The sequence below is a fragment of the Festucalex cinctus genome, chromosome 14 (assembly GCF_051991245.1).
Source record: "Festucalex cinctus isolate MCC-2025b chromosome 14, RoL_Fcin_1.0, whole genome shotgun sequence".
In the NCBI taxonomy this organism is placed as follows: domain Eukaryota; kingdom Metazoa; phylum Chordata; class Actinopteri; order Syngnathiformes; family Syngnathidae; genus Festucalex; species Festucalex cinctus.
In genome coordinates this window covers 4802066-4826112 of record NC_135424.1, presented here as the reverse complement: position 1 = coordinate 4826112, position 24047 = coordinate 4802066, and the positions used below count along the sequence as shown (strand labels likewise).

The window sequence follows — 24047 nt, the reverse complement described above, 5'->3', positions numbered from 1 at the left end:
TACAGAACACGTATGGAGGGAGGCTTAGCAGCTAATAAAGTGGCAAGTCGTCAAATCCATGTGAGAAGAGCGCGGCGGCGCCACAGGGACCTTTCATAACATTTGTACGCGCGGGTTCAAGCGCAGTGTAAAGGTTACACGTCGGCATTGTACCGGCGCTCACCTGATGGCTCGCCGTAAGCCTCGCGCATTTTCCAAGGCCGCCGTTCTCATTTGAACCGGCGCCACTGAATAATTCCGCTCCCAAAGAACGGGCGGCGGGGCCCGATGAATGTTTCACATGCGATACAAAATTGACCGTCTTCTTAATCAGCCTTTGTTGGATTTCTCGTTAAGACGCAGAGCTTTTCGCTTTCGAAACGTTGAAACCGGGACGTGGCCTTTAACCAAAAACAAGAGTGTCGCTAATTAGCCCGCAATCGGCGCGCTCCGGGTCTGAAGCTGTCCTTCACCGGCGCGCAGACGCTCTCCCGCGGCATTTCCACCCACTTTGTTCGCCGGGCTTTGATCCGCACGATTCCAGTTAAAGTTACACCCATCGCGCTGCAAGTTGAAACTTTGGCCATTGTCGCCGGGCGGAACCTTATACCCGTGGCGCCTTCTGGCTTTTGTTCCTCCCTTTTAAGCGACGGAACTCTCCTAGCGTGGCGCACAAAAGGCTACTCACGACACCATTTTTTATCATGTCGGCCACGATAGCCGTATGCTAACGTCCCAACAATCGAGATGGCGGGAGCAAACGTGAGCGCCTCGAGCTGCGCTAGTGAGTAGAAAGAAAATGGTTAGCGTCCAGTAGAATGGATACTTTCAAACGTCTTTATTCCGGTTTATATCCAAACAAATCTACTAAAAATCACATTTAAAATCATCCTCAAAGGCTCGTGCATTAAATTAATTACCAACAACTAAAACGAAGGACATGTTTGCTATAATTATAGTTAGATTTAGTTTTGTAAACATAAAATGTAGTTTCAGTAAGTTTTCGTTTTTTAAAAATCAATCATGCTGTTAATGAAATTGTTTTTTGAATTTTAGTTTTAGTTATTTCGTTAGTTTTAGTTAACTAAAATAACCTTTAATGGCACCTGTGTTTTTCGATGCCCTCCCTTCTTACTTTGACCAAACATTTTTGTTTTTGTTAATTTATTTTAACTGAGTCAAATGCCATTTTTAGCATATGCCGCGGGCCCCTGAAAAATGGAGGGCGGGCCGCAAATGGCCCCTGGCCCGTAGTTTGGACACCAGAATTAGTACCGTACACTTTCTATAAATTACTGTTTGTAACACAAAATTAGTTTGTGTTCACATATAACTTTTTGTAGGAACTACTCCTAAATAAGACTTAAATTACTCCATGGTGAAATGGTATGACCTCACCCGCAAATTAGTGTGTTTACAAATTACTTTTGTGTTGTGGGGGGGTAATCCCACTCAGTAACCCACCAATTAGTCTGTGTTCCTCTAATTATTTGTTGTAGGAAATTGTCAAAATAACCTCAAATGAGTGTGTTTTCTACAAATTGCATTTGTTGCCTTTTCACAAGCGAGTCTCATAAAGCCTCCATTTGTAATGTCTGTATATTGATGTTAGCAATTAGCTCTTCGACAGCAGACGATGACCACAAACACTTTAGCGCGTGTTTCTGTTGTCGTCGTTGTTGTTCGAGGAGCATGTCGCTGGCAAACTGAACGGAACGCTTCTGCTGCGCGCTAATCTGCCGCACTTAAAGGCAACGGCGACGACGACGACATGTCGGGTCGCGCGTGTAAAAGTGCCGCTCGCCGTATAATCGGCATCGGCGTCGTGCGAGTGAAACATTCATGGCGCACTCAATCGGGTTCAATATTTCATTCCTCGACAAAAACTACACGGCGGAACAGATGCTCAAACTTTTCCTCAGGAGAGTCAAAGTCACTTTCACAGACGCCGCGGAGCAAAAAGACCAAGTGAAACATTTGCGCGGCCGCTTGCTCAGACATATCCGGGGTGCCCAGACTACGGGCTCGTCGCACATTTCATTGCGTATGCGGTAAAGCCGGCCATATTTAAACGATGTAAATGTGCACTTTAGAAACACCCTATTTAAATCCTCTATATGCATGCTTTTATTAGCACAGTTTTTTAAGGTCTTAAACACACTTTTAAGATAATACCAGCCCGTTAAAAAAAACAAACATACTGAGAGAGCGCAAGAGCAATGGATAGAACAAAAATATAGCAAACAGTGTACCGATACTTTATGTTTACAGTTAAACTAATCCCATTTCCTCCAAACTAACAAATTTATAATCTTACAATATACATCAATAGTCATGCCCAAAGATGTACATTATAAAATGAACCAACAAGGTCACTTTCTGTAGGCGTAAAAAGCAGGATTAAAGAGGATCATCTTCAGCAAAAACTAGGCTGGGCTTGAAATACTTCCCGTTGTCACTCTTCAAAAACTAGGCTGGGCTTGAAATACTTCCCGTTGTCACTCTTCTTCCTTTAAACACACAGTGTCAAACATAGTGTGCTGCCATCTTGTGGTCGCGAGTGGAATTACACCCCAAATAAGTCAAAAAAAGGTAGTAAAAATAAAACAAAACACAAAACTACTACTACCATCGCAATGGTTTTATACAGAGCTTTCTAGATTTTCAAATGCACAAAGAAACCAAACGCTCCGATGAATAAAGATAATTCAGTTCCAGCAGTAGAAAATATGAATCACGTTGTTTTGCTACATTTTCTGCTCCGCGTCATCACTTTAGTACAATGTATGTTGTTGTTTTTTTCTTTAAGAAAGACATAATTTTGAGAAAAACAATACACTGGTGCCTTGAGATACGAGTGACCTGACCTACATGCTTTTCAAGATACGATTCTTCATTTGGACCAAGGCACCACTTTGCCGAGCATACCCGTACCTACACTTTAGGACTGGTTTTAGCGTGTTACTGTAAATAATAAACTGTGAAGAATGTCATCCTTCCAGTTTTCTGACCCTTGGAAGAAAAAGTTTGGACACCCGACGCACATCGCAGGTGTATGTGGATACACGAATGTTTACAACCAGGGCCAGCGAAAAGTCAAGCCCTTTAGCGATCCGCCAAGGTTGCCCCTTCGCCTCGCGTGTCGCACGCGCGTTGAGAACCGGACTCGGCATGTTTACGTTCGGATTTCTTCATCTGCCTTTTAAAGCCCGACGGGCGCGCTTGAAGGTGAGGAGAGCTAAGATGATGATCCCCTCTTCCTCCGAGGAGCTTTTCCTCGCGCGCGCCCTCGCAGATGTCGACATTTGGTTAGGCGCTGTACACCAAGCCCCAGATTATCAAGACGCTCCTCGCCCAAAGTCTGTCGAGGCAAACTCGGGAGCGCCCGCTTCCTGCCCCCCGGTTACCGTCCCGGCCCTACAGCGACCTGATGTTTTGTAACCCGAGCCGCCACCTGAAGGCCCGAACGAGCGGCGGCAGCGCGGACCGTGTCGTGCTGTCGATCAACAGATGGCGTGCGCCGCGCGTCCTAATGCTGCTCAAATCCAACAGGAATTTGACGAGTGAGATCCCGCGCCGGAGTTTGGCTGCCTTTTTAGCTCGGGCGTTAAGCTTCTGTAGGATTCTCGATTGCAAAGTCAAACAAGAGTACAAGAGGGTCGGCGGTTTAGAACGCTAGCGACATTTTGAGGTTAGGAGGTTTATGTGGTTAGGGATGTACTTTCTGTTTTTCATTTGTGTCCTGTGGCACTGTTTGCAAAGCATCTTACAACTTACGTACAAATTCATTTTACATTGAAAAGAAACTGCGTCTCCAATCGACCGCTCTATAAGAGTCCAGGTTTGTCCACCAGATGGCGCTATTAATGAGAGTCCTGCTATGTTTAGTTTCTCCAGATCTTCTCATGACACTCGACATAAATTGTCGTTAGCAAGCGCACAGTTACGGAAGCGCAGAGCTGCCAATGTGGAGTAAACATTTTTGGCTGGCGAGTATGTTTGAACATACTCGCAAATATGTTCGAACATAGTCGCAAATACGTTCGAACACACTCGCAAATACATTCGGACATACTCGCAAATATGTTTGAACACACAAATACGTTCGAACGTATATGTAGGCTACATGCTACAAAGTTAGCATATTTTCGAACATATTTGCGAGTATGTTTGAACGTATTTGCGACTATGTTCGAACATATTTGTGAGTATGTTCTAACATATTTCAATACGTTCAAACATATTGGTAAGTATGTTCGAACATATTTGCGAGTATGTTCGAACATACTACGCCAGCCAAAAATGTTTACTCCACATTGGCAGCTCTACGCTTCCGTACACAGTTGTTGTCTACGCATTGTTGGACATAATAATCTGCCGATAATCACTTGGTGCCACTGCCCTTGTTCCTTGCCGTTGATGCAAATCTATTAAAACTAGCGGCAATTGTGGTTAGCCTCAAGTCGTGTTAGCTTTCGGCTAACGTCTGAATGTGCTAGCTTCTACTGCCCATAAGTGAGCAGTTATGTTTTGTTTTTTTTACATGAGTAACAAAAAGTGTTACGGCTGTAACGAGATAGCATTACATGATATACGTAACAAAATGCCGATACTCCATGAATAGCGGAAATAAGTAATTCCACCAGATGGCATACATTCTGATGCTCATGTAAAGACGTTAAAGGCCTGAGTTCGGTGGGTTTTTGTACGTTTAGGCCCTCAAAAATTGCTGGTCGGCCCGTAAATATGCGGTGTAACACTGTATAATGTTTGGATACGTCGGTACCTCATGTAAATTCTGACTGCGTTAGCATAGCTTAGCGATACACGACAACATAGTACAAGTTGATACAAATTTGGGTTCCGTCGCCGTCGTACAAAGGGAAGTCCGTTGCGAAACGAGGACATGAAGTACACAGGGGCCAAATGAGCTGAAGGAAGAAGTTGCCCATGTTGACTCGCATCACTCTCGCTAGCTTTCCCAGAGTGCGCTAACATCCTCGGCACTCTCCCGCCGCCGCCCCTCCCCGGAACGCCGCTCCCCTTCCCACTGGAAAGTAGGCCAAGTGAGCACCAGGGCGTTGCTTTTTTTTTTTCTTCTTTTTTTTTTTTTTTTTAAAAGATGATCACTTGGTCCGTGTGTGTTTTTGTGTGCACGCTCGCTCAGGACTTGCTATTCATGTGGCGTGTAGAACAAAGAGCAGCATTATACAATTTGCGGGGGAAAACAAGGCCTGTTGAAACAAAGACAACAAAAAAAAATCTAGCTTTCCGATTCATTGACTTCCTCTTTTTCCACCTCTGGGAAAAAAAAAAAAAAAAAAAAAAAAAAAAGGTCCCTCGCCGCTAACACGACTCTACAGGATTATTGTGTGCGGATTATTTTTAGCGTACACTTGTTCTTCGTCTTCTGCAGCTTTCACCTTGACTCCCGTGACATCACAATTAACATTTCTGTTAATAGCAACGCCACCTCGGCGTTTGGCGCTGATGCCGGCGGAGTGCAAGAAGTCGCGCTGCATCGCTGGGAGAAAAAAAAAAAAAAACACACACTCAGGAGGAGGCGGGTTCATTAGCACCACATTTCTGTTAATGACGTATCGTGATGAAATGAATTGTTACACGTGAAGACACAAGAATATTTTGTCACTGTTGCGAGTGGACGAAGCGACAAAGTGGTGGGATTGAATGCCATTAAAAAAAAAAAAAAAAAAAAGTCATATCGTAGTGTAAAATTTGCATACTTTGCTGGGTACATTCGGTTAATTTTGTGTGATTTGTCACCTTAGCACTATTTGTTTCGCTAGCCTATTGGCATAATTGCCCAAGTCATTTTAACATACTGTATTCTGTTATTAATTTTATTTAGGTTTTATTAAGTTGTTAAAATGGCAAAATATGAAAAATAAATTGTGATTTATTGTGTTTTTTTGTGTGTGTTTTAAAAAAAATCTAATTTCAGACTCAATTAGGTCATTGTAATCGGCAAAGGTTGAATCGAGGCAACTGGACTCTTCTTGTTTTTGGAAAATGTTCAAATATGACTTTGGCAATTATGCTTTTAGGCTAACGGTTTCTGGTTCGATGTTCTCGTCACACTTTCTGTTTTTCATGTGGTGGCAAAAAAAAAAAAAAAAAAAAAAAAAAAAAAAACAGAAGCAAAAATAGTGTAAAAAAAAAAAAGAACAAAAAAAAAAAAAGTAGGTTCTGACTGAGCAAAAGACTCATTGAGGCAGCTCAAAAAACTTCCAAGACTGATTTTGGTCGACTTCAAATCCAAACTCCAAGTTGTAACATCGCTAGTGTCTTCAAAATGGCTCCCTTGATCTTAACTCAACTCGAGAAAAAAAAAATGTGGTTGGGTGACTAAAAAGTTTGCGGCAAGTGTTCTTTTCGCATTTCAGTGTCAGACTCAGGTCAGTGGGAGCAACTGTGTTGTCATGGCGATCATCGCCTCTTCTCGCGCACTGAACGAAGCAAACGCAGCTGGATGTGTTTGTAGTTTGGATCTCAAACGTATTTTGACACCAGGCATGGAACTTTTCTGATACATCAAACTAAATTATTTTCCTCAATTGTAACAATTTTTAATGAAGGATAGGAACACTAAGCTAAATGTATGTCATTCATTTATGGCCCATGCTATAATGTTTATGATCATTTTTTTGCATATATTATATTCCAATAGGCTTCGTGAACACAGCCCCGCCCACTAATGACATTTCAAACGTGACCTTTTTTGAAGTCTTCATTTTGGCCTTCCAGTTAATGTTTCCACTTATGGCTGAATAATCACATTTTATTGCCTTCTCCCTCTTTGACACCACTCAAGAAACGCGCCCAACTTTTATTTAAATCAGCTCCACAAAGCCGTGATGGACACCACCGCGATTGGATTGGAGGGGGGGGGGGCGTAAGGAGGGAGGGGTCTGCATGAGAGTGATGGCACCCTGGGTATTTTTTTTTTTTTTTTTTTTTTTGGTCATGTGTATTTCGGTGGAAATTTCCAGGGGATATTTTAGATGTTAATAGCCCTGAAGTGGTCTCGGTTTCTTATTTAATTTCTCTCGCCTTCTTTTAAAATGTAATTCGCCCACAGACTGCGCCGCGAGGCTCGAAAGCGCGCGCGGGTTAAAAAAAAAAAAAAAAAAAAAAAAAAAAAAGTCTCTCATCATTTCCACGGCAGAATGGAAATGCAAATGGCGCGCACGCACACACACACACACACACACACACACATTGATGCCCTTGACACAACTCGCCACTGCACACAATTAAGTTGGTCAACCAACGTGACGTCACTACACAATTCTCCATATATTATTATTTAGTATTATTTCCCACGCGTGCTGGCCTCACTAAACACAATTAGGCTTTTACATTAATTCTACTAATCAGTACAAACATTTTCAATCGTGTAAATAAATGGTCATGATAATCATAATATTAATAAAAACAATGACCATATAAACATAATTAGTGTCAGTTTTTGGCGGTCTTTTTTTTTTTTTTTACCACTAAAAATCCACGTCGAGATTTTGGCTCGTGGAAGTGGGAGGAAAAAAAAAAGAAATGAGTGTTGCCAAAGAGGGGCGCTGTCCGTCTATCAGCTCGACAAAAATCGATCCCATCACTCCTCGTGGCTAGAATGCATTTTTACCATCCGGAAAAAAAAAGGCCAAAAATAATCCATAATTTGTCCTTTTTATGTCTCCTTCTAATGTGTTTGCTGCGAGTGGAATGGGGATGCTTTCATTTTAATTTTCAGTTAAATATGAACGCATTTATTTTAATGAAACAAGAAAAAAAAAACGTGTTTTATAATCACGAGATTATTATGATTATTTGTAATAAAATGTGTTTGTGGTGAACGTGATTATAAAAATGAACATCTTAAAATAAAAAATGTGTTTTGAGGGAAACAACATTATGAATGAATGAAAACATGGGGAAATGGTCATTATACATCAATAAAAATGTTCAAGTTGATATTTTTATGAAAGAAACACGGGGAAATAATTATTATAAATCAACGCAAATGTAAGAATAAAAATATTTTGGTGGCAAATATTTCGAATCTGTAAAGATTAGATTAAAACGGTCCAATCATTACACATCAATTAAAACGCGTTTTAGTGAAGAACTAATTGAAAATGTTTTTTTTTGTTTGTTGAAACAATCAAATGTTGTATATTAAAAGAAATGAGAAAAAAATAATGCATTTGGGATTGAATAAATATGTTTAAATAATCATAATCAATCACTGATATTAGAATATGCTTTAATGAAAGAAACAATCATTAATATGCATCTAAAATGTGCTTTGCAGTCGAAGAGCTACCATAAAAAAAAAATCAATAACAAAAGTATAGTTTCCATGAGTGCAAGCAAAAAATGTGGGCTTGCTGCGTGGGCTGCTTGTCTGATCATTAAGAATTTGCAAGGCACTGTGGGCGTGCATGTAATTAATAATTAATCGACAAAAGATCCCTTTTAATAAAGCTAAGCCTGCTTGGACAAAAAAAAAACAAAAAAACATCCAAGCAAATATCACAATGCAGGTGAGCTCCCTGCAACAAAAAAAAAAAAAGTGACTTTAAAACTCTAAAATCAAATAAACGTGATATATGATATGATATTGCATGGGCGCTGCACATGCACGTGAAGTGGTCGGGACGCGCGTGGATGTGCATGGACAGCTGGGCAGCGGCCGGCTGATTGACTTTGCCGTGACATCTGGGAGGCCCGCTGGCCCCTGGCACGCGTGGAGGCTGATGTCGGCCATTTACATGCAAATTTGGGGGAGATCATGAAGGGCCTCGCCCCGTAAATTCAACACACACACACAAAGGCGGGGGGGGGGGGGGGGGGGGGGTGGTCGGGGGCACACACCGGAAGCCCTCATTGGGAGTTTGATTTGATATCAGTGGAGGTCAACAAGAAGAAGGGAGACGCTAAGGTTTTTTTTTTTTTGGTGTGCATCTTTCCACCAACATGTTAATAATAATATTTTTCTTGCCTTGAATTTTCGCATGTGAAGACCACCCTCAGTAAAAAAAAAAAAAAAAAAAAAAAAGGGGGCTCAGCTGATGCCCCTCTTTCCCGTCTCCGCACGTCCAGATGGCTGCAGCACACAGATTTGCATTCATTTCCACCGCTAATATGTCCACAACGAGCCGGGCCAGCTGCATTTGTTGTCAAATACGCTTAAAAAAAAAAAAAAAAAAGACGCCGTCGTTATAACCGACACATTGTGGATGCGCGCGAGTGTGAATGCGCGCGCCCGTGTGGTTGTACATGGCGGCTCCTCTCCACTCAACAGTATCTGATCCCTAAAGAGGATTTGCCTTTTCAAGAAAGAAAGAAAAAAAAACAGATTGAAAAGGGAAGGTTAACTTCTTAATAAGCGCAAAATATCGTGAATTTGCGCGCGCTCTTTTGATGATTTTTGCGCGTGTGCGAAAAGCTCAATTTGGCAATAGATTTGCGCGGAGGTGAAAGCAACAGCTTATAATTCACTTATCTTTGGCAGCAGCTATTAACCCTCAGCACCGGCTAGATAGATTGCTCAGGATGGAGCAGGCGTCCCTCCTCCTCCTCCTCCTCCTCCTCCTTCTACTCCTCATCCTCCTTTTCACCACTAATGAAGCGAACTGCTCGGACCGAGGAGCATGCAAGACAGTTCTTCAAAAAAAAAAGAAAAAAAAAAAGATGAAGATGTGTCTTATTATTACTGATTTTCCGGCACTTGCGTGTAATAAAAGAAGATATTATATGGAAGTGTCATTTTAACACGATTAAGGAAAACCATTTGCAAAGTGAATGATAACACGAAACTTAAATTTTGCTAATTTTTAATGTATTATTTTCCTACTCGTTCCATGTGAATAAAAAAATAAAATAAAATTACATAAAAAAAAAAAAAAACTCACCACATGTGGAGGGGCCTACAAATGGAAGAGGTGGTGAAAAGTGGACGAGTCGAAATTCTCTCTCCGCTCGGCGCTTTTGGAAACAGGAAGCGTCACGCCTCCGTATATGGGCAAAGCCCCGCCCCTTCGCCCGCGTCATCCCGTGACGGCTCCTCTCCCGTGGGTTTAGAGTTTTGGCTCCCGGGAAAGAGTGCAGTCCTCGGGGAAAGAGGGCTTAGTTTTGCATGTTCCCATCCAGCGTGCGCCTCGCCACCACCACCACCACCAGCACGCCGACGCGAACGCGAACGCGAACGCGAACGCGAACGGGGGCCGCCTCTTCTCTTCTCCTCCGCCAGCGCCTGCACTTCCACATCTCGCGTGTAGCGTGGAACACCTTCCCTTCCACTGGCGAGCAGTGTTTGGAGAAGAACGAGAAGAGGCACCTTTTTTTTTTTTTTTTTTTTTCAACGCCACGAGTGGGGCTTTTCTATTTTTTTTTTTTTTCTCCTCAAGTCCTGAAGGTTTTGGACGCCGGTGCTTCGGGGATGTGTCCACTTTGAGAGCAGCATCACCCACGAACAGTCATTTTTTTTTTTTTTTATTCCTCCACGCAAAAAAACAAAACAATAATATTGCTTCTTTTTTTTTTACGCTCGCGTGTGTGGATATCTCTCTTAACCCACTCGAGCACTTTTGAGAATTGTTCACAGCGGACGGTGAGAAGAGGGAGAGCGGACCTGCGTGGACTTTTGGACGGATAAGCCGACACGCGCGGCGTGGACCCCCTTATTCCCCCTCCCCACTCCCACCACCGACACCTATTTTTTTTTTTTTTTTTAATCTTTCCCACCCCACGCAGGAGGCTCGATGTTTGGGATTCAGGAGACGATACCGCGGGGCGGCACGACCATGAAGGAGGAACCGCTCGGCGGGCTCAACTCGGTGCGCTCGTGGATGCACACGGCCGGCGTCGTGGACGCCAACACGGCCGCGCAAAGGTACCGAGGGTCAACATTGTGACCCCTCAACCCCTTAACAAAAAAAAAAAAAAAAAAAAAAAAATCAGAGTCGAACTTCCATCTCGGCAATTGGACTCAAAAGAATCCAAATGCCGAGATGGAAGGCGAGAACCAGAGCGACCACCACCCCCCCGTGTGTCCTTGTTGTTCACCCCGCAGTGGAGTCGGCCTGGCCCGGGCGCACTACGAGAAGCAGCCCCCGTCCAACCTCAGGAAGTCCAATTTCTTCCACTTCGTGCTGGCCTTGTACGACAGGCAGGGGCAGCCTGTGGAAATCGAGAGGACGGCTTTTGTCGACTTTGTGGAGAAAGAAAAAGTAAGAGAACACCCCCATAAAAATATCGATTTTATCCACTTTTTGTGTTTTGTTTATTGCTTTATTGATTTCTCCCTTGCTTGCAGGAGCCAACCAGTGAAAAAACCAACAATGGGATACATTACAAACTACAGTTATTGTACAGTAACGGTGAGTAGACTCAACGCACCTGACATATTTCTAATAATAACATGCATATATTAAAAAAATAAATAAAATCAATTTCCTGTGTTAATCCAGGCGTCAGAACAGAACAGGATCTTTACATTCGGCTAATCGATTCCATGACGAAACAGGTAAGTTGCATGGGGGGGGAAACACACGCACGTGCATGCGTGGGAGTTAAAAAAAAAAAAAAAGCCAAGAACTAAATAATAATAATAATAATAATAATAAAAAAAAGACTCAATTTAAGACGTAACGTGAGAAGCTGAAAGCCTGCGAGACTCACTTTGTCCAGCATTAAAAATTTAAAGAGGACGTCTGCTCCATATGATCCCTTTTCTCGCCCAGGTTGAGAGGTGAAACCCATCTCAGAAAAAAATAAAAAAAATATAAATGCAGTCCATGTTATATTCATCACCTGCGCTTTATTTATTATTTTCATTTTTTAAAAGAGAAATTGAAATCAGCGCATAAATCCACGCCGTCTATATTTCACTTGAGAAGCCAAATTATTACGTTTGTGATTTGGTTATTTTATTTTATATATATATCATTTTTTAATTGAAGAAATAAAGCCGTGACGTGACGACGTTCAAACGCTCACACATTCCTCCGCCAATGATCCGAGTCAATGACGCAGAACAAGCAATTTATGGATTTCGGTTTCCTCGGCTGCAAAATGGCCACATCAATCTCAAGCAACAGGGATACATCGGCCGATATGGAAAAATGTTCAATAAAAAAAATAATAATAATAAAATAAAAATCATGCACTTTTCATGTCATATTTCGCCACCACTTTAAAAATACAATAAAAAAAAAATACATGACGATAATTTCGATTAGCTTGTTATCAATTGGATTTATTACGAGCACTCCTTTTTGTTGTTGTTATTTACGATCGCTTATTTTTTTCATTCCAAAATGTTCCGGTGGAGAGTATAAGGAGGGATGAGTCTCCTTAGAAACGGGAGGATGAGGAGGCTGAGGAGGAGGAGGAGGAGGCGGGATGGAGGGAGGGCGGCAGAAGTGATCGCTCCACGCCATCTGTTTCAGCCAATGCTCAAAAATTACTCGAGCGTGCACCGCCAGACAGCCGCTCGGCTCGGCTCGGCTCGGCTCGCAAGTGCGCGCGCGCGCGTTTTATCCACAGAAAAGATCATTGTTAGCGGCTCAAAAATAAACAACAGATTGCCCATTAACACTTTCCCCCAAATATCCCCAGATTATAAGCATATTGATGACACTTCTATTGGAGCGAAAATACACCCCCCCCCCACCTCCCTCCCTCACCACTACACACACACACACCCCTTGTCAGTCTGTCCGTCTTAAGTGGATTAAATGGGAGGGAAAACAATACACATTGGAATTATTAGTATTTGGAATTTCATCAATAAGCTTAAAAAGAGATGAGAGGGAAAAAATTTTTTTTTTGATGTGTTAGTCTGCAAACTTTCATAATTAGTGATCGTAAAATGTTGAATAAAAAAAAAAAAAAAAAAAAAAAAAGACTACCGAAAAATGATTACCGCATATTCACTCATGATGTATTTCTAATGTTGACGTTTTAATTTTTTTTTTTATTTCCAAAGGCCATCATTTATGAGGGCCAAGACAAGAATCCGGAAATGTGCAGAGTTCTTCTGACTCATGAAATCATGTGCAGGTAAGACTTGTTTTGTTTTTTTATTATCACATTTCATGACTAAAATTGCTTCGTGTGTGACGTGTGACTCAACATGTGTGCCAAATTTTAAACGATAACCACGCACTGTTATATATATAGTGAATATAAATATATATATTTTGTATTTTTTTTATTTGACACTTGATCGGAGCTGTCAGCGACGCTTAGCGAACCTTTCAGCAATTTGCGCGCGTCTCAAGTTGCGCTGTCACCGATACGCGAACGTCTTTTGTTGTTATTGTCGAGCCCCCCTTGCCCTCCTTAACACCCCCCCCCCCCCTCCCCAACATGCATGTGACTGCAGTTCTGCGAGCATTCAATTCGGATACTAGTCCCCCATCTTTTTTTTATTATTATTGTTTCAATTTGAAAAGCGCATGCATCATATGCTCTTTCCGCCATGCTTGCGTCAACTCGTCACTCACACTCAATTTGCACGCGCATCCATCACTTAATGTTTGTCACACTTCGGAATATCCTGCGCGCACACAACATTTAGGCACACTTGATTCGACACACGTGCTCCAAAAAAAAAAAAAAAAGAAAAGAAAAAAAAATCGACGCTGTATGAGGTGTAAATTATGTTTAGTACACTGCATCACAATAAGAGCTGTTCCGAATATTTTGTTAGCTAGTTTAAAAAACTACTTATGACGAGTAATCTCTAATAAGAGTTGTACAGTAAACAGCTCGTGTTTATTATCGTAATTTGCATTGGCAATAAAAATGCACTTCATCACGAGCTTTCAAATGTTTGCTTTTTTAATTGACAAAAAAAAACCATATATGATAATAATGTCATTACTAGTAAGTAGGATCACATTAATTATTGTAGTTTACATTGGTTGTACAATGTATTATGCTGAGAGCTGTTTCTAATATTTTGCTTGCTAATATTAATAACCATATATGACCAGTAATCCAGTCTACTGAAGTGTATTTCTTTTCCTATATTTTTTTGGTGTCTATTGTGGTTTTAATAACGACTGTATATGTGAAATAATCCAGTTGAGAGTAGTTACATGACAGGACTGTGTCTTATAGTTTGTACTGGTTGGAGAAGCTGTTCCTAATATTTTGTCTATTATCACCCTATATTATTGTTATTACTAATGTTACAGTACTCAATAGAGTGATGGAACTCCAATAACATTTCAATTGGAATAATTCTGCCTTTCGATTGTCACTTAATTTAACAATTTGTGTGTATATTGCATGAGGCTGAGAGCTGTTCCTAATATTATGATTTGCATTGATTGATCATTATTGTTATTAATATGATCCATAGTGAGATTACAAAGCAATGCTGACTTTTGACGGAATCCTTCGTTGTCGTTCTGAGTGCTTGTGGAAATGATTTGCATCACGCTGAGAGTTGTTCCTAAGACTTTGGCTGCCTTTTATGATTTACATAGTGTTCATATTGTTGTTATTATGAACTGTAAGATTACAAATGTACTGCAAAGTGTGTATAATGCTGCTTCAGATCTGTTGCGTTTCATCATTTGAATGTGCGCCGCTTATTGGATCATGCTGAGAGTTGTTCCTAATATTTTGCTCATCTATTACGACTTGTTTTCCTTTTGCATTATGGTCACTTATAAATCTATAACTAACAATATAGCATGAGCAGTGAATTGACTATGATCTACATTAGCTATACGTTGGCTTGATTTACCATGTTTTGTTATTGTAGTTTGCAGCCGTGCAGACAAGCGAGCGAGAGTTGCTCACGACGTGCGTATCGATTTCGTGCTGAGAGCTGTTCCTAATATTTTGGCCGCACATAATTATTGCTATTAATAACCACATGACCGGGAAATAGCGCTGATGGTGAAGTTACTGTTATGTACAGCACAGGATGCGCCAATAGAATTTACAAAGCTGCCTTTTTTGATTCACGTTGACCGTATGTTTATTATTATAGTTTGAAGCGCTTGGCAATGATATTAATGCTCAATTTTGATGGACACTTATTGACAATATGCTCATTATTGTGTCTGTAGATTGTGCATTAAATCATCCTGAATTTTTTTTGGAGCCACCATTACACATGGCATTATTTTTCAAAAACATCTGTTTGAATAGAGAAGTCGCATTCCTATTATATACAGTAGCTAGTGCAAAGATACTAGTCGAGTGAGATGTGTTACAAGTGCATCGCTTGCGACTGAGCTGATTCTGAGAGGGGCGTACTGGTGTCGCTATATGCACGGATTCATCATGTGATAGTGAAGCTACACCTGAACAATACAAAAAAAATGTACCTTTGCAAAGATGATTATGCTCAAATTCATTTCATAATCCTTATGGAATATTTTGCTATCCAGTACTGTTACGACCAGTGGTGTCGCTACAGGCATGACGTTTCTCATCATTCTGGCGAATGTGCAGTCAAGTTGCAGCAGAGATTGCTGACTTTTGAGTGACACTTAATTGAACAGTGTGATTGGGGCTGCAATGCAATAAAAAAAAAAGGAAAAAAAGAAGACATTGTTAAATTAATATCTCTCAAAAATGAGCACGTTGTCGTTTGAAGGCACCATTTTGCAGTTCTTGCATTTTAGTTGTGCAGTGTAAAGTACACAAAGTGGCAAGTAAGTGCTTAAAAATCACAACAACAAAAAAAAGTGTTTGGCTTTTCTTGCGGTCACCTCTTTTTTTTTTTTCTTAAGTCATAGATCAATTTTCAATTTTTGTTCTCCGGAAATGATGATAATAAGTTAGCACGATTATTGCTGCTGTAAATCATAATTTTTTTTATTTATTTATTTTTAAGATGAGTGAGCTCGACCGACAGTATCTTTGCACAAATCTTTGTTTGGCTTCCTGCACCATATGGCGTAAATCAATCTGATTCTCAAGAGTTTTCATTTCAAATGGAAGCCCGGATGATGAATTTGTTTATTCCAGTTTTTTCCCCCCCCAATTCATGTTCAAATCAAAGGATGTGAAAGTCAGCTAGCTGCAAGCTCTGGATTGGCGTGCTAGAAAGGGGGGGGGGGGGGGGGGTGCAGGGTTGGTGTTTGCTTCTGAAACATGTGGTGGAAGATAGATTAGTGCTTTTGAGGCCATAATTGATAAATGCCTCGCAGAAATATTGGTTGAGGGTGGCACCTTGCATCTCCCTCAGAAATAGCAGCTTGGCAATTAGAGGTAAACAAAAGCTGAAGCTGTGAAAAGTGACTCCCCTGCCTCCAACCCCCCCACACCCATGCACACCCCCCCCCCCCCCGCAACGCTATAAGCCAAACAACACAACATGTTGTTTTTCCACATTTTTATTTTTATTTTTTAGCTATCAGCATCAGTGAAAGCAGTCAAGCTAGCCTCGTGCATGCTAGCCGCTTGATAAACGCACGCTGGACTTGGGGAGTTTGCGTTGCTTAGTGAGAGGGACATAAAAAAGACTTTCGCGCAAGTGGGGGTCGAGGACCACTTTTAAAATATATATTTTTTAAACATTCCATTTCCTACTAGCCCCAATGACGTCTGTACAATTGCTTTCAACACAACAGGAGGAATGTGGTGTTACAACTTGGTCAAAAAAAAAAAAAAGTACTTTCCACAAGTTAGCCGTTTACGTAATCTCATTGTCGTTAATTTTTTTCTTCACTAAAAAAAATAAATAAATAAAATATTATTTTAGTTTTCTCCAATTTTCTCGCAAATTTCACACAGATCCTGCAAGAGAGTTGTAACAGGATTTTAGTAGGGGTCACCAAAATGGTGCCCCCAAGGACCACATGAGTAGTTCTAAAAATAGCTCACCAGTGAAGTGATCATCATGAAAATGTGAATAATTTAAATATACAATGAATTTCTATCAATTTATGCCAATATTATATTTGCATAAACTACATGAATAAAAATACATTGATATTTACCTGTTCCCTATCCTTTTAAATCATGACTGATAATTTTTGCGGGGAATCATAAACATAAGCGTCCTCACATATACAGTATAAAATCAATTATTGACATCATTCAGGGCAATTTTAGCAAATTAGCCCTCAATTTCAATTTGGTGACCCCCTTGCTGTAGAATGTGGAGGTGGGATATTTCTGTAACTATCAGCACTTTCAAAACATCTCTCAAAATATTAAAATATTTGTACAACAACAAACTGCAACTTCCAACACAAACACAACGGAATGGTCAAGGCATTAAAATTTCACAAACCCATCCCAGTATTGCATAAGAGCCTTGCAAGGATGTGAACAGCATCTGTTTCATTATATATATATATATATATATATATATATATATATATATATATAGTAATTATTATTAGTATTATTATTTGTATTAATCCCCTTGTATATGTTCATATTTCTTTCTATTTCTTTCTATTTATTAACACAAGGACTCAGCAAAACAACCACGACAGCCATAGGAGAATATTTAAGATTTATATTTTTCATTGGCCAGACTGCGGAAAATTTAAATGTTACGGAATGGCAAAGCTTCCTGCAATTATATAATATCAGCAACAACTGCTTTCAACACAAACTGGACGGTGGTTTCACACTACAGTGATGTATAGTATTAGGGGTGTGAATTGCCTTGTGCCTGACGATTCGATTCGTATCACGATTCATAGGTCACGGTTCGATTCAATACCGATTAATCCCGATATGAATTTACAAGTCGATTGTTGCGATTTAAAAAAAAAATAATTTTTTTTACTCGATTTAGAAAATACCTTTCAGTAAACTTGTACATGTACCCTGTAAGATTTGTATGAAATTGTATTATTTATTGATATGAAACTTCAGTTTTATAACTGTGAGCCACTGTATGTAACAAACGGGAATTGAAATAAAATATTCAGGCTTAATGTTCCATTAATATAACATTCTTCCATGCTTAAAGTGTGAAAGTTAGACGTTTTGTTGAATATATTTCCATCAAAAATGGATGTTAAAAAAATCGATTCGGCAGCCTATTGAATCGATTCAAGAATTGCGTGCTGTAGTAGCGCAATATATTGCCGAATCGATTTTTTTTAACACCCCTAGTGTCTTAGTGTAATGCCCTTATATATGTGGGAAAGGAGAGTCACAGTGCACTTTTCAGCCTTAATTGAATACCAGGAGAGCACACAGACAATAAGCGCACATACACAGACGCTGCTGTCGACCACAGCTCTCACTCGGTCACTCACGCACACTAGCTCCGCCTCTCAAATAGCTCAAGCATGGATTTTTTGTTTTCCATTTTTCGACTGCAATTTTTTGTTGTTTTCAAATATGTGTTTGAAAAGTGTTTTAAGAAGTTTAAAGTATGTTAAAAAGCGGTTTCATTGCTGAAAATGCCTTTTTAAATTTGTTTTTTTCTAATGTATTTATTTTTAAACACAATTTGGTGCTCATGCAAATGCAAATTGTTGTGCCTTGGCGGAGGTCTTTCCATGCTCCTCAATCATTCTGACCCGCCCCATGTGTGTCCCGACAGCCGATGTTGCGACAAGAAAAGCTGCGGGAACAGGAACGAGACCCCTTCGGACCCGGTGATCATCGACAGGTAAGAACCCCCGGCTCGCCTTATCTCATTGGGGAGGGGGGGTGGAGTCAAACGAGCGACTAAACGGCTGACGGGGATGAGACCCGGCCAACAAACGAGCCTCCTTCCCCTCCCTCGGCGCTGCCAGACGGCGCCCGCTCGGGCTGACTCGAATCTTGCGAGCGAGGGGGGGGGGGCGTGGGAGTGGCTGAGGGGGGTCTTTCCCAGCTACCTGTGCGCCGAGGGGGCGGTCAACCACCTGGATGGTGTTGGGGTTGGGGGAGGGGCGGGTTTGTTGAGTCGCAGGTGGTTCAATCACTAGAGGACCACGCTGGGAATACAGCTAATTAGCTTGGGCAACTTGGTGTTTATTTGGCTGGCGCGCACCCTTTTGTTGATCACCAAGACGCCAACGACACCAAAGCGCATTTTTTGCTTTGCCAGGGAGCGAGACGTCACACTTCAGACTTATTATTCATCTGGCAAGATAAAGGTGCCGATTTTGCTTTTGTACAGTGCGGGATGGTGCAAAAAAAAAAGTCGACCATAATCACCAGTGTGGCGATGAAAATATTTTTTAAAAATTAAAAAAATAAAAGAGACACTCAATGGGCTTCAATGTGAAACATTTCACGTGACACGTAACCATCCTGGTATGTTGATTTCACAGGGACAACAATAATGTTACCGGGCCATGATTAATTATGCAAAAGTATTCAATACATCCCAATACGCATCATCTCATTGTTAGCCGCTTTTAAATTTTAAACAGGCCAATTTGGGGTCATTTTTAAATTCACTGCCAGTCATTATAGAAAATTTTTACATTTCCAATACTCACGTGATATTACGTTCAATATTTATATATAAACCGAATCTACCAAATAGACTCCCTACTTTTTGTCCCGTCCCGTTCTTTTATAATTGACAGCAGAAAAATGTAGGTTTGTCAAAATACAGCCATTTCTCCCATGGACTCTGAAACTGTGTTTATTTCCTATAAAATGGGGCAATGATGTCATCTACCGGTGGTTGGGCATCAGTAAAGTTGTTTCCAAGTTTGATATTTACAGTGGAGCATGCTCAGATTCGCCCCCATTTAGCACCGCTCTAAAAAATACAATTGACAAGTATACTTGTCAAAGGCAGTGAATGAGTTAATCATCCAAAAAAAAATCTGTCAAATTTATATACTGCTTACATCTCATTGTCAACTTTTGTTATGTACAGTATTTATTTTTTTTTAACTTATCAAACTCTTCAATTTATCTTTGGGCATATTTAATTCTCCAAATATTTCAGAAACTAATATCGCACTAAATATTTTTTTTGTATGTAATTATCAACCAAGCTTCCAGATTTATCTTGCAAAATGAACAAATTATCATCATCATCATCATATATGTTGATAATAATTGACACTTCTAAAATGAGGTTAAATATCAAAGTGTCAGAAACAAGTAAACATTTTTTATATCAACTTGTTAACTAAACTTACAAATATGTAAAAAAATAAAATAAAATAAAAAGACATTTGTCATTGTATGTGTTGATTATAGTCCAAGTTTTGAAAAATTACTTTTAACAGCTAAAATGATTCAATTTTGTCTAATTATCCAAAAATGAAAATATTGAGTAAAAATTGTTGATATCTTATTATTAAGTCAACTTCCAAATGCTATGTGAAAAGAACCCTTTCCATTGCAAATGTTGATGACGCTTTTGACTTTTAAAATGGGTCAATCTGACCCGGGGCATGTTTAACGATGTGAAAATTGAAAACGCTACAATAGACGTTGCCTATATCTGATTAACTCAACTGACAAATGTACACTTTTAAATAGCTAAAATGGATCAACTTGATGAAAGTAATTATTTCAGCTCCCCTTAAACACTGTTTATTAACTTCCAAATATGTCAAATGAATGACTTTCACAAACTGACCCGCTAAAATGGGCCAAGTTTGAGCCTCAACCGAGCAGGAGGGTTAATCGAACCGTTATGAATGCCATGATAAGACTTTTTCTTTTTTTTTGCACAATACAGTACTGTACAAGCCATTTGCCTTCATTTGTGATTCATGCATGAATCTAAGCAAGATGTGTAAAATTTGATCCAAAATTAGGTTTGTTTGGGTTTTTTTCACCTTGAGGGAAGTCTGTGCTCTCTCTCTCTCTGCGCTGGTGTGTTTCTGCTCGCACCTGGAGGGAAGCCGCCACATATCTGTGACCTTCCCTTTCCCAGCCAAAGTGGGCGAACAAACCGAGGCTTGGCCAACCCCCCCTTGTGCACGTTGAGGAGGGTGTGTGTGTGTGTGTGTGTGTGGATGGCGTGGGGGGCATCCCGATGTAACTCAGCATGTTGTAGCGAGATACGGATTATTTTGTTCAATTATTTGACATTTCCTTCAATTTCTTAACTCTCTTTTGTACAGACTCTCAGCAATATTGCCACAGCAGTGTTGCCTTGACATATCCGTTCCAGCCAAAAATAACAAATTCATTTTTTTACTGTTGCACTCAACAGTATTGTACTGTATAAAATAATATTTACTCTCTATATAATTTCTTGTTCTTCTTCTGTGGTGTCTTATTGGCACTTGGCGCACTACTGCCACCAACTGGTCATGTCCTTCCTTTGCAACAAAACCATATTTATTTTATTTTAACACATTACAAAATGGGACAAAGAATGACCTTCGACCACCCCGTCCAAAAAAAAATGTTTTACCTGTAATTTAATATTTTATTAATTACATGTACTTTTCTTAAATCGATTATCCAAATGTTATTCTTCGCGGTGCACCAATCGATCAGCTAGCCGATTTATTGGCCCCGATTTCCTTAATTTTGGAAGATCGGTGATCGGCTGATCCCTTAAAAAATAAACCGATCTTTTCCACCAATCTCATCTCCCTCCTCAGAGGTCAAGTCAGCCGCTGTCCTCTTCTGCTGAGATGACGAATAGGATTTTCATTTTTATTTGAGAGAACTACTTCATGTGTAGTTAAAACAACCCATTTGTATTATTTCGCCGATATTGTTCAATTTTTTCCGATAAAACAAAATTGGAACACTCAAGGGATATGCTGCTTATAATGGAAAAAATCGGGATCGGCAGGTCAGACTTTTTAAAAGCTCGGTGATCGGCTGGAAAATTGTGATCGGTGCACCCCTAGTTATTCTGCCAAATATCGGAATTCTAATCAGACTAAAAAAATCAAATCAAATAACATTGTCGGACCCGAATAAGCACCCTTCCACAGAAGCTGCTGTCATCCACTGCTCTCACCCATGCATTCACACCACCCAACTATGCCCCGCCTCTTTAAGGGACACCCAACACTCCAATACGTACAGTATTTTCTATACATTTTACATTTGCAATGACTTTCTTTGAATGCTCAAACACATTGACAAGTCATGTGAACGAGTCTTATGTGGCTTGAGGAGGGGAGGCAGAGTGAGGGGAGGGGAGGGGGGTGGCGAAGGGTCTGTGGGCATCTCAATGTAACTCTCACCACGTAGGGAGAGACGGCAAATGCTAATGTTTGACTAGGCGGAATCACTGTTTGCTTAGCGGCGAATGGCTGCTATCTGACAGAGGGGACAACTCTCTTATTAGTAATCAAATAGGGCTGAGCAGTTGTTGCTGCCACTCGACTCCAGCCGCTTCTCATGCATGGGGAAGTAGGAGCCGGCTGCCCTGGGAGCCTGGATGGATTACCGCAGCTACTGCTGTCTGCAGGGCAAACTCGCACTCACACAAGGACACGGACGGACAGACAGACAGACAGAGGGCGAGGACGCTGCATGCGACGGCGTTAAAAAAAAAAAAAAAAAAAAAAAAAAGAGCAGGCGACGGCCCCTTTCATCTCCGCTTTGTGTCATTCAAGAGTTTCGCACGCGCATTGTTCCGCAATCGGACGGACAAAACGTGTAACTTAAGTACAATGCGAGCGGGATCAACGCGAAGGGGAGGGGGAAGAATTAAAAAGTCAAGCAACGAGAAGGGCTGGGAAGAGAAAAGCAACGGGAGGTGGGTGTGAGGAGGTGGGGGGGTGTATATTGTAAGCTCAACCGGCTCAGGGAAGGGCTCGGGTTTTCATTGTGGCCGCTCTGAATGGGAGTGGAGTATCCCTTTCCTCGCACAATGAGCGGCTCTGTTGAAACACAAAAGCATATGTTCCTCATTAGACCCTCGCATTGTCTCCATGTCGTAACTATGAGGCTGTCAGCGCGCCCTCGCGGACCCTCGCAGGTTCCCAGTGACCGGGGGAGGCTCGCTAGTAAAAAAAAAAAAAAACAGCCCAAGCGGGACCGGGTTATTTTTCCTTCTTTTCCCTTTTTTTACACCGGTGTGTTAAATTATTCGCCACGGCTGCTCCAAACTGGCGTGTTTTACTGCCATTTGTGTTACACGTGTCGCACTCGCACGCACGTCATTACGAGGCACCTGCGCCGCCGCCGCCGCCTGATTACTTCCAATCCACTTGACTGACGCAAGGTTTCGGCCGCTGAGGTCCGACAGCCTGAATCAGCCGCGTCTGCGTACAATTACGCCGTGGAAACCCGACCTTTGGAAACACGCCGGCTCAGCTGGGAATTGAAGGCGGGGGGTTACAGTTAAGTTAAGCACCTGAACTGAGTTCGAACTGGATGATTTTCCAGAAACAGGACCGCCATTAAAGCTGAAGGAAACAATGGTGGCCTCAGTACAGAGTGGCCGTCACGTTACAAATGCTTCAGTCCGTAAAATGGCACTTTTTCAACTTGTGTGTACATTTAGTTCAAAATCATACTATTCATTTGGATGTGACCTTTGAGTTAATGCACGTAACCCACAAAATCTTTTGGGTAAAAATGTGACTATTTTGGCCAATTTTTCAAAAGAGGGCCACGGATGTGGGTGGGTGGAGTCTGATCACAGTCGTTTGATGACATTCAATCAAAACATTTTTGAGCTGCAATGAGCCTACAAAAGTCCACTTGATTCTTTTTGCACAAAATCCTACGATTTATTTTGCCATATCGTCAAATGGTTGCGGGATGTGAGTTGGTCTATTGTTGGCGTTGGGTTGGAACCTCCTATGTCACAATTTGGCAAATTTCACATTTTTTTCCCCCACAAATCTAATCAAATTATTGACCAATAAAAGTGCTGAAAATGACTTGCGTTCTATGACGATGCAATGGTAAACACTGACAGGAGTTAAGACTTCTATGTAGTTACGGGGTTGTTATTTATAGTTTTGGAATTTTCATTTTAGTGCGTTTTTATTTCGTTTTGAGTTTTTTCCTTTTACATTTAGTTTTCATGGTTAGTTTTTATTAGTTTTAGTTATTTAATAAATGCTTAGTTTTAGTTTCAGTATTAGTTTTATTTATTTATTTATTTTTAAATGTATATTACATGTGCACAATATTTTAAAAAAAAACAGCATGGGAGTGACGTCATC

General features: G+C 40.8%; 2 protein-coding genes across 9 annotated transcripts in view; one reads left to right on the top strand and one right to left on the bottom strand.

The window, feature by feature from the left end:
* Positions 1–24047, top strand: part of LOC144001409 (transcription factor COE3) — a 105998-nt gene that overhangs the window by 3521 nt on the left and 78430 nt on the right. For 4 of the 7 annotated variants that reach the window (XM_077495691.1, XM_077495690.1, XM_077495687.1 and 1 more), the window contains exons 1-6: positions 10112–10891; positions 11072–11228; positions 11315–11378; positions 11469–11524; positions 12989–13062; positions 18542–18610. In XM_077495691.1, the coding sequence (XP_077351817.1) occupies positions 10761–10891; positions 11072–11228; positions 11315–11378; positions 11469–11524; positions 12989–13062; positions 18542–18610 (551 nt within the window). In that variant the 5' untranslated portion in view covers positions 10112–10760. Of the gene's footprint in view, positions 1–10110; positions 10892–11071; positions 11229–11314; positions 11379–11468; positions 11525–12988; positions 13063–18541; positions 18611–24047 lie in introns of those variants that run through there. The other 3 variants (XM_077495688.1, XM_077495692.1, XM_077495686.1) reach the window with 2 other exon arrangements.
* The window catches only part of LOC144001413 (methylated-DNA--protein-cysteine methyltransferase-like), a 131218-nt gene continuing 112272 nt past the window's right edge, over positions 5102–24047 (bottom strand). The window contains exon 6 of one of the 2 annotated variants that reach the window (XM_077495713.1): positions 5102–5503. The gene's annotated coding sequence lies outside the window, so the exon portion shown is untranslated. Of the gene's footprint in view, positions 5504–10741; positions 11179–24047 lie in introns of those variants that run through there. The other variant, XM_077495714.1, reaches the window with a different exon arrangement.